At 32.5% G+C, this 13569-nt stretch overlaps 1 protein-coding gene across 1 annotated transcript in view; it reads right to left on the bottom strand.

Annotated features, from left to right (window-relative positions):
* The window catches only part of AP3B1 (adaptor related protein complex 3 subunit beta 1), a 270204-nt gene that overhangs the window by 83991 nt on the left and 172644 nt on the right, over nt 1–13569 (bottom strand). Inside the window, 2 exon segments of the mRNA XM_077759898.1 lie at nt 920–992; nt 11397–11544. Coding sequence (XP_077616024.1) covers nt 920–992; nt 11397–11544 — 221 coding nt within the window.

The following is a 13569-nucleotide window of genomic DNA, read 5'->3' as shown; positions in this document are numbered from 1 at the left end:
CATTTCTTTCAGGTTTCCCAATTTCCTGGAGTATAGCTGTTTGTAGGCTCCAACTTTAATTTTACTTTCTTTATGCTAAGTATTTCTCTATAATTTCTCTGTCTTAAGAATTTGCCATGACTACTGAAGATAGGCCAGGTAAACAATATAAATAGAACAGTCCTATTTATGACAGAATGAGACAACCTAAAAACATAACTTTGCTTTAGTATGAAAAAACTTATTGCAAAATGACAGTAATTTAATATTCATTAGTATTTTACTTGCTTTTTCTCTTTTTCTACATAAAATCTACCTACCAAAAAAGTTAGTTTCATTATCTCCTTCTCACAATTCAGGAGTATTTAAAAGAAGATTATGAATATACCTTTGTACACTTCGATGAGTATATGAGTAAGATTCCAAAGTTTTAAAAGTGGATTTGCTAGGCCAAAGATAATGTGCAGTTATGATATTGATAAATACAGCCATACCAGCCTCCAAAAACTTTTTATCATTTCTGTTCCTACCAAAAGTGCATCAAGTAGAACATGGAGGTGTCTTTTACATTTCTAATTATTTTCCTCATTCCCTACTTCTTTAAGTGAGATGTCTCAATCTCCATAATTAACAATGTAGAAGTTGTGAGATATGGATAATTATTTACTAAAGCAAGTATAAATTATTAAAGCAGAAGATCTTAAAATAAATTTGGTGCACTTTTATTTGACTAATTATATTTATTCATTTGATACAAAACTGATAACCTGATTAGATGGAAGTTACTAATAGAACTAATTTCTCAAACTTTCTGGCTCTATTCATCTATATAAATATTTCATAATAGAAGCTGACATATTTTGAAACCCATAAGTAAAAGGTACTATAAAAGTAAATACTATTACTAAACAAAAGAAAAAAATTAAATTTCAATACTTACAATCATCTAGATCTAGAAGTGAAACATCTTTGGTAAGAGGATTTTTATCTTGCTTTGTTTTTTTTTCTTTCTCCTATAAAATAAGAAATATTTAATTTACTGCACATTCTTATAAAAAAATCAATGAAGTAGTTCTTAATGTTTCAAAACAAACAATTTTTCCTCCGCTTAGTGTTTCAAGAAAAAATAAATCAAATTAAGCTTTCTTTATGGTTATATGGACTGTGTTTTTGAGTCAAAATTTTTATTTCAGTTAGCAAACAGTATTTCTTCTCTACCATGCAAACTATTACTTTACAATATTCTGTTTAAAGATTATAAAGGTCCAAAAAATAAATAACAAATAAATAAATAACAATTATAAAAGTCCATCAGAAGAAAATTTGAAGGTAAATAATTATTTTACAATCTGACAACTTTTGCTAATATAAAATTATAAAGTAGCTCTTAGGTAAAAAGTCTACAAACATGTTGAAAATAATTTTTAAAGAAGTTAATTTAAGAAAAAGAATTGCTCAAACAATATAAGCTTAGGTCTAAAATTGTCAAGAGGCTTTGGATAGATTAGCTTTCTTAAGATGTAGTCTCTGACAGGCATTGTACTAGGTACTTTGTATTGCAACAGTAAGTTGCATCAGACTTCTTCAGCCAAAGGTATTCATTAAAATCTACAAATGACATTTTCAGACTCTTGCTCTTTAGGGATGAAAAGTTTTCATTTACTTTCTTTACTGTTTTCCTTTGGGGAGAATAAGTATTTCAAAACACATCTGCACATATTTAGGGGTTTCTCCACCTTAGATCTGCTTATTTAATCTATATTTTTGAAATATGAATAACTGAATTAGAAAACAGCGTCTCTAAGCCCAAGGTATTCAGTTTGGTCAGAGACTCAGAAAGGATGTGTTATGCGTGTGTGTGTGTATTATATATATATATTATTTGTACCATATATATTTATTTGCTGCACAAATTAAGTGCAGCAATGAGTAGCATTATTAAAGACCAATAAAGATTAGGTTGCTAAACAGATATATTTGGATCAAAGTTACTTATCTTTATAATCTATACTTTTTACATTAAATCTTCTCAAATTAAAACTTAAGTTTTTGCTAAAATGTTTTTGTTCATTTATCTAAATGAACAAAATACATTCATTCATCCAAAAGACATGTAGAGAGTTTTAAACACATACCAGATTCTGTGCTAAGCAAAGGAAGAAAGTAGCCAAGACAGACATAGTTCTTACCTTCAGGTAACTTACAATCTTTTTTTTTTTAATTACTACTTTTCTTTTCTTTTTTTTAGTTTATTTATTTATTTTGAGAGAGAGAGAGAGAGAGAGCGAGTGGACAAGTGGGGAGGGGTAGAGGAGGAGAGACAATCCCAAGCAGGCTCCGCACCATCAGCACATAGCCTGCCATGGGGCTTGAACTCATGAACTGCAAGATCATGATCTGAGTCGAAACCAAGAGCTGGATGCTCAACCAACTGCACCACTCAGGTGCCCCCAGGTAAGTTATAATCTAACAAAAGAGTTTACAATTTATCTATACAAATTATAACAAGTTTTTTGTTTTGTTTTGTTTTGTTTTGAGAGAGAGAGAGAGTGTGTGTGAGTAGCGCAGGAGCAGAGGATAGGGAGAGACAGAATCTTAAGCTGAGTATGGAGCCCTATGCAGAGCTAGATCTCACAACCGTGCAATCATGACCTGGGCCGAAACCATGAGTGAGACACCTAACCGACTGAGCCACCCAGGTGCCTCTAAAAATTTTTTGAAGTATTCCTCTAACCATAGAAAGGTATCACTAAAGCAAAAGGTACACTACCATCATTTAATGTCTACACCATGTTAGAGTTCTTACAACAGTGCAAACACACAAGTAAGAGCAATACATCAAATTACATGTTAGTTAACATTTTTTTTTTAATGTTTTTATTTATTTCTAGGAGAGAGAGAGAGAGAGACAGTGTGAGCAGGGGAGGGTCAGAGAGAGAGGGAATCACAGACTCCGAAATAGGCTCCAGGCTCTGAGCTGGCTGTCAGCACAGAGCCTGACGCGGGGCTCGAACCCACGAACCGTGAGATCATGACCTAAGCGAAAGTCGGACGCTTAACCGACCAAGCCACCCAGGCGCCCCTGTTAGGTAACATTTTAAAATAATCTTAAGTAATGCTAGTTTTTTCCTTATGCCAAAACTCAAAACAAATTATCTTCAAGTACCAGACAAGAATACACATTAAAACACTAGCTAAAAACATCAGCACTGATTTTCTTTATGAGAATAATCATTTCTGCCACTGAAAATTTCACATTATCTAGATGGGTTTTAATTTTCACTCATTATTTTTTTAAAAAGCATACAATATTTGCCCCTCTCTCCACACCTCAAATGAATAACAATTTCTAAGACTGTGGGGGAAAGTAAAAGAAATGTTAGTTTTGAAGCTGGAATTTAAAAGTGGCAATAAACAAAAACAGGTTCAGAATGAAAATGCCATCTCAACTAGAATATCCTGTGGAGAAAGAACATAACAAAAAGAGCTTAACACCATGTGACTTATCAAAATACTATGCCGAGTACAATGGGTATAGCTTCCTATAAGCCTCGATGGTGCATGACTGTCTTTATGGAACTGTAACCTTCCCACCTGAAAAATTAGAAATCTATCAAATCAAGATAAAGTTAAAGCTGGAAACAAGTCTATACCTTATTTTCTACTTCACAGCAAAGAGTGTGTAACAATATCTATTAAATACACATCAGGTCACATACAACATAGGACAGAGCTGCATGTGAAATTGACATAATCTCTTATTAGAAGTCTAAAACAGGAAGAAAAAAGGCTCTCAAAGGGACAGAATTTCATTGACTTTCTGAGAACAGCAAATAACCGGTGACTGAAATACAACATTAGCAATAGATAACGGTCATTTCTACTGAATTGAAAAAGCCTTGCATTCCAAATCAAGGCTATAAAAAGCTTCGTGATGTGTTTGGTATTCCTCTCTTATATTTCATTTTTCATTTTAAAAAATCCATAGTAAGTTCAAAACATTTTCATACTTAAAGGATCTACTATAAAAATAAAAATCTGAATTCTAAACAAAGAAGTTAAGAGCCCTATTCCATCAAACATTTCTCCATTTGCAATTCATCTTGGTAATAGAGACAGAACCTGGGTAAATGCATATAGGACTTGAGGCAGGAGATTTTTCTTGCTCAATGCATAATTCATGTGCTCCGCCTGCAAAGTGTGTAAAATGAGAATTTCACACCGCAGCATGAGCCATGGAGCTGCAGAGAAAAGGCAGATGAAATCATATTTTACTGTGTGAATTTTATTTCTTACCCTCCCAATATTTATACAAAACCATCATTGACAAACCAAACACACTGACAGATCACCCACTGTTTCCATTGTGTTAGTACTTGAGAAGAGATCAGGCAGAAAGATAGACAATTTGTTTTTGTATATTTTTTTAAATAGAGGATTAGGTTTTTAACAGCTGAGTGACTGTATTAGACTTTTATAAGGACAACAGTAACTGATCTTAAAATCTCACTACAAAAATACCTAGTTATCAATTCATCACCCTCAAATCTCCATTTTGTTCCTATGGTATTCGATTATACACCTCAACACATCAACATTTTCAAAATAAAATACAAAGTCACAGGGTTAAGAAACTGATTTCTACTTATTTCATTTCAAGTAATAAATAAAAGATCCTGGAAATACTTATTAAGCACCAAATAATACAAATAAAAATATATAAAATATATCTGTAAAGATTTTTTTAATGTATTATGCATGTTCATTTCATGCTGATTAAAAAACAAAAAGCAAGGAGAAAAAAGATCTGAAACAACAAGCACCACGTATACTTCCTAAGAGGAAAACACTGTAAAGAAGACTGAAGTTTAAAATTATAAAACAAGGTAAGTGGTATATAAAGTTTGTTAAACTCATATTGTACTTTGAAATCAACAAAAATTCAAGGCTAATTTCTAGCCTCACAGGGCAAGATATTTGCATGAAGTATTTTCAATTAGAATTACCAACCAAGGACAATACAATGACTCTCTTGCCTTCAAGTCATCTAACAAATCTGATTTAAAAAATCTGAGGCTCACACTTACACTGGGCTTTAAAACAAAAGTACACTGCCAGTAAGTTAAGCCTTCTACATAGGTCAAAAGAAGTCTATACTGTTAAACAAATCTTCAAATATTAGGTTATACTTTCTTCAATAAGAAAACTTAATGGCCTTCACTATGATTTAAATATTTCAGGTAAAGTGAAATGATATTTCTGTTCTGAAGAACTTAAAACATAAACTAAACTGGGGAAAAATATAAATTGAAAGAGGCAAGGCTTTGAAATGTTCCATAATATTGTACAATACTCACAGAAGTTATGTAATTGCTACATACATAAGCACTTGTAAAAACACAAGTAAAACTTGTTTTCTATTTCTCAAATAGGGCAGAAAACCAATCAGAAAATAGTTTCTCTCTTATCCATGATCTGTTTCATAGCACATGCCAGTTTTACTTCATTCCCAAGAATCTTTCACATGGTAGATCTTTTTCTAAGGCATATCTTAACATTTACTAATGTCTGGATGGACAGTAGTCATAGTAGCACTGGCTGGTCTATAGAGCACTTAATTTAATCCTTCCCAAAAACAGACTAGCAAAGTTTTATGAGAACCACGTAACCTGTAATAAAGATAACTGACAGCATCTTACACAATGCTATGTATATATAGATAGTATCGTTGTTCTTCACTGTTAGTATATATATTAATCTCAATTTTGTCTAAGATAATTTTCAAATATGAAAAGCTCTTAATATGGAATGTTAAGTGCAAGTATGTTACATCTACTTAATTCCACTGATAAATTACATTCTAAAAAAAAATTACGTTCTATACAGTTTACACAATTAAAATGTTGTTAATATTTGCAAAGAAAACAAACAAGTTAAACACAATAAATTATAATAATTTAAAATATTTATCATTAAAAAATAAGTTTTTTCATTTAAATAAAAGCTTATTTAAATTTTTAGCAGTTGGTACACAGACACTGAAGATATAATCAGAACTATTATATCAGTTAAGGCATGAAGAATGAACTAACAAGCTGATGTGGAAATAACTATAGTACACAGGAACACACTAATACACTGCCTAGTTTTAAAGACATCAAAGATTCAATTAAAACGATTCAAAAGCCTGGTAACTTAAAAAAACCCATTATTTTAAATAAAAGTGTGACCATCTGTTCAACATGATTTTAACTACAAGCAGAGTATAACTTAATTATACTGGTAAAAAATAGGCTAAAGCGATATAAATGTGAATCTCTTCCTGATACAATACACTTTACATTAATGGTTTTCCTTCCCACTCTTCTTAGTTTAAAAAAAAAAAGGTTCCCTTTACAATGTGAAAAGTACGTGAAAACACTTAAAATTTATGTAACTATTAAAATTAATTTTGTTATAGGTATTATTTGGAGCAAAAAATCATTTCATAAAAAGAGTTAGACTTAAAATATTTCTCTATCAAATATATTTCAGAATAGAAGATCTACCAATAAAAATATGCTTGCACATCAAAATAATGGTCACTGAAGAACAAGATAATTTTCTTTGGTCATTACTGACAATATGTGATCTAAAATGAGGACATCTTCCAATCAGTAACAAACATAATACCAGAATGTATGACTATATAGTTTTACATTTTATGGGTATGTGGTGGCACAGTGTTCAATGACAAACACTTCAAGAACATAAACAATTCAGCAGTGGTTCTCACTCTTTTGACTATCTTTACACCATGCACAGGGGTAATATTTTCTCACCAGTAACATCTTTCATTCCATGCAGTCATTCCCAACTAAGAGAAGTGGAAGGACCCCTCTTTGATATAAGTCCACTTTCTCCTCAGCTTATATTTTCTGTAATAAGAGAAACAGTGCAAAAGGAAAAACAAAGGCACAGAAATGGGAAAGCATAGTGTGTTAAGAGAACTACAAATAATGTAGTCTCTTGGGATTAGTACAGAGGAACCACAAAGGCAATTGAGACTGGAAAGGTAGGTTTGGACGTGTTAACCTGCAGAGTTTTTACTGAACCAAGATGATAATGCAGCACCATTATGGGTAACCTTAACATTAATTTGGCAGCTATATAGAAGGACTGGGTTGGGCAAGTAAGTGTCTTGAGGATGATCAACGGCAATGGTCTAGGAGTAAAGTAATGAAGGGCTGATCTAGTATGGTGTAGTAGGAAAGGAAAAAATAGATATGAGAAATAATACAGAGACTCTCTCTAAGACTTGGCAACTGTGTAAACATACAGGAAGAGTCAAAGACAAATTCTGGGGCTACAGATCTGGGAAAAAGTACTAAATGGTAGGGCAAGTCCTCTTCTGGCTATATTAGGTTGGGAAGTCAGTAACTCCTAAAAGGTCTAAAAATCTGGTTTGAATTTGGAAAGAAAAGTTAGAGCTGTTATAGGGATTTAGAGATGTTATTACAGAAGTATTTCACATAAATGCTTTAGCTGAAGCCATGGGAGTGAATGAATCTCACAACGTGAAAAACGTAGACAAAAAGACTAAAAATAAATTGATTCACAATGATTAATATTTTTGAAAAAATGATGTGCACCAAGCACTAACCTTGGGGTAATGTTCACACTTCGATGTCAAAGGAGTTAAAAAGTGAAGCAATCAAAGGACTGAAAGGTCAAGGAATTCAGAAGAAGGGGAATGCAAAGAGTTTAAAGTAGTGGGGAATAGTCACAGAAAAAGATCAAGAATAATAATAAACAAGAAAAGGTCACTGAGTTTGGGGAAAGACAGTGGCTGACTTTTCTGAGAGCAGTATCTGTAGATGATAAGAATGGAAACCAAGTTAGAAAGGACTAAGAAATAATTGGGTTAAGAGGTTGTGGACGAAGACTACCTAGATTATTTTTCTAAATTCTCACTCTCACACACTCTCTCTCTTGCTCTCCCTACTTCCTCATCCCCCAAATGCCAGGGAAGAGTTGAGTACTTTGGTTGGCAGAGGACGAATTAATTAGTGGAGAAAGATTAAAAATGCAAAGGAGGCAGATGATTATCAACAAATCAAGGTCAAAAGTAATTAAGTCTTTTTCCTGGCTAAGTGAGTAGGAATTGCTTACTCAGAGCTACATTCAAAGGAAAAGGAGGGTAAACAGAGATTGTATATTGGATAGCAGAGAGTTAGGAGATGTCCACAGTGGATGGCAGCTCAGTCTTCTGCAGAAAGGGGTCATACCTGGACATTAACTTACAACCTGAATGGTATAAAAAGTCAGAACCAGAGGAGACATTAAGAGTTAAAAAAAAATTTCAGTTCCTTTCTGCACTGGTGTTCTATAACTCAAGTATTTTTGGTCTCGCAGGGAATTAACGTTCATTCACATTAAAAAAATGTTAACACAGCTGTTTTATATTTTTATAGTATTATTGATCTTTCATACTTGATTTTTTTATAACAGCACTTGAAAGTAGTAGAGTAGTAATTAGCATTTCTGCTTTATAGATGAGGAAACTGAAGCATAAAGATATTATCTTCCAAAAAGTAGAACACTATACCTATCTCACATGACACCATAAAATAAAATGTTTTCAAAGCTATATATTCAAGTTATAGCTTGAATATATATATAATATATATAAATATAATATATAATGTATATAAATATAATGTATATAAATATAATATATATGTTATACTTATTATAAGTGTATATATATATAAGTTAATATATATGTTATATTATATTTATATATATAAGTATAACATANGTCCAAGGCCTCGCTTTCATGCTCAATATTCCCAAAACACACTATCCAAGTGAAAGAAAAAGAAGAGAAACGGTAAAAGTATAGATTTAGTCTAGCTACAGATTTAAGGCATATGAATTTTCAGCACTAACAAACTGACAAACTAAATTAAGGTAAAGCACCCACCATCTGCCTTCATTACTCATAATCTAGACCAGAAGCCACAACACTTGGTCTAAGGAGGACTTCCACAATTACAGAGTTGCCCATTATCAGAAAATTGGTATACTTGTAATTGCATGGTATATTCCAAATTACTTACAAATAGTAAAAAATAGTTATTGTGGCTCCAAGGTGGAGACTATTCCAACAGAAAATTAAAACAAACAATCCTGTCTATTATAGACAGCAAACGACATTAAATATGGAGAAAATAAGCCACATACACAAAACACATGGACATAAAACTATCAAAGATGTGAGTAAAATTTGAATTTTTCAAGAGTCTTTGCTCATTGCAATACTTTCAACTTTTATACTGATGTTCTACAGGAAAATATTTTCAATTATTAAGAGACTTAATCTGANCTGGGACATTTCTGCAGCTTTTTTTTTTTTAATTTTTAAAAAATGTTTATTTATCTGAGAAACAGTGAGATAGAGTACCCCAAGTAGGCTCCACACTGTCCGCACAGAGCTCAACGTGGGGATTGAACTCACAATATGAGATCAAGACTTGGACATTTAATTGACTGAGCCACCCAGGCACCCGTCCCTCTGTGGCTTTTTAATGCGGTCCTAAAACTCCACTTCTAATAGTATGTACATACTAAAGTCTATAGTTTTTTAACTTTTATAAAACTTCATAAGAATAATGTACTTTAATTCTACCCATTTGATATTCATTGAATTCTTGTTTGCTCATTTTTTTAAAACACTGATTCCTTATTCTGGGTTGTACTTACTGTCAATTTCTAAATCTCCTTTATTTTAAATAACATCTTAAACTTTAAAATATACAAATATGAAATGAACAATTTAAGTAATTTAATATAAGAAATGGGAGGAAATCAAACTCACTATTGATAAATTTTTATATGAGGCCAGTGTAACAAACATTAAAATCTCAAAGATTTTACGTGAATTTTTGGAAAATAGAATCTTAGATTATATACTACAAATAGACACAAGTTTTAAACATAAATTCACATTTATTTTATTTTATTTTTTAAATTTTTTTAATGTTTTATTTATTTATGAGAGAGACAGTGTGAGCAGGGTAGGGTCAGAGAGAGAGGGAGATATAGAATCTGAAACAGGCTCCAGACTTTGAGCTGGCAGTCGGCACAGAGCCCAACATGGGGCTCGAACCCACGAGCTATGAGATCATGCCCTGAACTGAAGTCGTATGCTTAACCAACTGAGCCACCCAGGTGCCTCAATAAATTCACGTTTACAATAGGTTTCACTTTATGCAAGAATATTTGCAATAAGGTAAGACAAAAACTAGCCAATTTTTAATATGCTTATCCTTTAATAATAAATCTCTGGAAGGGAGAAGGCAATTATCTACTTCAATGAATTTATTTTTATCCTTGGCTACTCAGATGACTTATTAAAGAAATTCAAGTTAATAGAAAAAATGAATGAGAAAAATATTAGGTTAAAAAACGGAATTCAATAAAAGACAAAGTTTGACCACATATTCAACATAAGGAATAGTATAGTATACTTATAAAAACTATTATATTTGAAGCTTAGGATCAACATTATCCATTTATAGAAAAGGATATCCCTTTTTATAGAAAAGGGAGTAATAATTAAAGATCAGAAAGCTATGTATAAAGTCTGAAATTAATATAAATAATTACAATTTTCAATTTATACTTTTTTAAAAATTTTATTTTTAAGTAATCTCCACACCCGACTTCGGGCTCGAACTCATAACCCGGAAATCAAGAGTCACATGCTCTATTGACTGAGCCAGCCAGGCACCCCTCAATTTATACTTTCACTTTCTGCTGCTAAGCAGACAAGTTTCCGTGTTACAAATGTTAATCAGAAACCATTACCATTCTATTGCATAAGTCATTCCTGCACATGTTTTTAAATACATGGCTACTGCATTTTTTAACTAAAGAATGTATATCCTTTAATTAAACCTTTAAAAGTATTCTATTACCCTTGACATCTATTTTTAAAAAGCATTATTTGCCTCATTTTCTTACAGTGTATGTATATTTATATCACCTTGCTCAATACTATTTCCGTGACTTTCTTTTACTTTCCCCTTCACGAAAGCCTCTATTATCACATTCTAGTTCAGAACAAAAAGGCCATAACTCGTAACATTGAGCTCTGTAATTAGAGTGGCAAAGGATGCAGTTAAAAGTTCCTAACTCCTCTGTAAAGCTGAGTTAAAAAGGAAGCAATTATCTAATAAAAAAAAAAATAAAATCATAGGTGTGAATGAACGAAGATGGTATTGATTTCAGTTGTCAGTGATAATGTGACATTTCTTTCTCAGTTTCTTGATTTTCAACAAAACACTATTTTTCAGAAATACTTAATTTTAACTGGAAAAAGGCTATGAGAGTACTTACTTTCAATTACAATAAATGTGCAATCTCTTTCTTACCTTAGTGACTTTTCTGGATTCAGATTCACTTTCAGATTCTGATTCTGATTCAGAATCTGAAGAACTTTCTTCTACTGAACTAGAATCAGCATTGGAAGAATCTGAAGTTCTAGATTTTTCATTTTCGTTCTCCCCATCTTCAGAATCACTATGAATAACAAATTTCAAAATATCAACTTTAAATCCTTTATATGAACAAGTTTAAGTAATTTAAGAAAACCAAATGGTGGGGTGCCTGGGTGGCTCAGTCTGTTGAGCATCCGACTGGCTCAGGTCATGATTTCACAGTTTACGGGTTCAAGCCCCACAGCGGGCTCTGTGCTGACAGCTAGGAGCCTGGAGCCTGCTTCGGATTCTGTGTCTCCCTCTTTCTATGTCCCTCCCCCAACTCACACTCTATCTCTGTCTCTCTCAAAGATAAACATTAAAAAATCAATTAATTAAAAAAAAGGAAATCAGATGTCAAATTAGTGCTTTATGTACATTTTGCCTATAAATCAGAACCTTTACTACAGAAGTTTATTTTACTGAGAACCAATTCTTTTTAGTATATAAAAGACAATAAAAATAGTTTTAAAATTCCAGAACATATTAATAAAATAATAATATAGTACTATCTATAACAAAATATATCATAACCCATTCAAAATCAACGATATTACCATGTCACACATACCACAAATGCAAAAAGTCATAAAACAACACTAAATGATTTAAGGAGAAAGTAATTAATAGTTAAATGTTTCATTTACCAGGAATATACATTAGGTGCTAATAGTAACAACTTCAAAGATACTTAGGACTGATTTTAAAATGCTACCTTGAAATACTAAATACCCATTAATAAATTAAATACTTATACATATACTTTTGCTAAAACAGACTTGCATTTTATAGATTGTTTTGTGCAAGAAAATTATTTACATATGTTCTGAAATGTGACCCATAAATATATATGAGAAAATGTTAACTAGTTCAAAAGAAATTCCTTCTAAACCACTAAGTCTTACTAAAAATGTAAAATAATAATCAAATATAAACTTTTAAAATACCAAACATTCAAACTTAAATGCTGATGCTACTCACTCATTTAATAAATATGAACTGACCATTCACCATGTGTTGAAAGTACGTTAGTGCTAAGGATCACAGTGGTTAGTAAGATAGAGATGAACTCTGTGTTTCCCTTACAAAGTCTACACTACACTCCTTTGGAGACTATAGAGAAGTAAGGTGGCAATGACAATAACATATGGGAAGTAATGAATAATAATGTCTAGTGTGTCATGAAAACATTTGGAGGAGAGGAGTATCTAAACAAAGTTAACAGAGATAGGGAATGCTTCTTAGAGGAAGAAACACAGAAACTGGAAGAGGAGAGGAGTAAGGTAGGGAGTAGGGAAAGTTTTGAGTAGGGAGGCAGTTATTCAAGGAGAAGGAAACCCATGTGAGGCAGCCCAAAAGCTTTTCTCAAAGAAGAGATACCTGGTGGTCTTCTATATTTTCTCAAAACTGAAAATCTAATTCTCTTTCCATGTGTGTGTATTTTTTTTTTTTAAGAATCCTGTGAGAGGCAGTTTTAGAGACTTTATATTAGTTAACTAATAAAGATGTTCCAACATATTCTTACTGGGTGAATTATTATCCTATAATATGCAGGAATGTTAAGAAACTCACTCAAGGACATTGTCAGGAGAGGCAGAACTGGAATCTGAAGTCCATCTAAAGACCATGTCCCCTCCCCATTACACCATACTAGCTCAATTCAATGAAAATATTTAGGAGTGTAAAACTCAAATTTAATCATACATAACTATGACCACTAAGGGTGGTTTTAGGGATATTTAAAGCTCCTTAGGGGCGTCTGGGTGGCTCAGTCGGTTAAGCGTCTGACTTCAGCTCAGGTCACGATCTCGCAGTTTGTGGGTTCAAGACCTGTGTTGGGCTCTGTGATAACAGCTCAGAGCCTGGAGCTTGCTTCAGATTCTGTGTCTCCCTCTCTTTCTGTCCCTCCTCTGCTCATGGCCTGTCTCTCTGTCTCTCAAAAATAAATAAACATTAAAAAAAATAACTCTCCCTAGCTTAAAAAAAATGATCATACAGGGGCGCCTGGCTGGGTCAGTCAGTAGAGCACATGACTGTTGAGTTCAGGTTTGTAAGTCCGAGCTCCAAG

Source organism: Crocuta crocuta, unplaced genomic scaffold, assembly GCF_008692635.1.
Source record: "Crocuta crocuta isolate KB4526 unplaced genomic scaffold, BGI_CrCroc_1.0 scaffold162, whole genome shotgun sequence".
NCBI classification, from domain to species: domain Eukaryota; kingdom Metazoa; phylum Chordata; class Mammalia; order Carnivora; family Hyaenidae; genus Crocuta; species Crocuta crocuta.
Note: the sequence above shows the minus strand (reverse complement) of the source record. Positions and strands in the feature narration are given on the sequence as shown.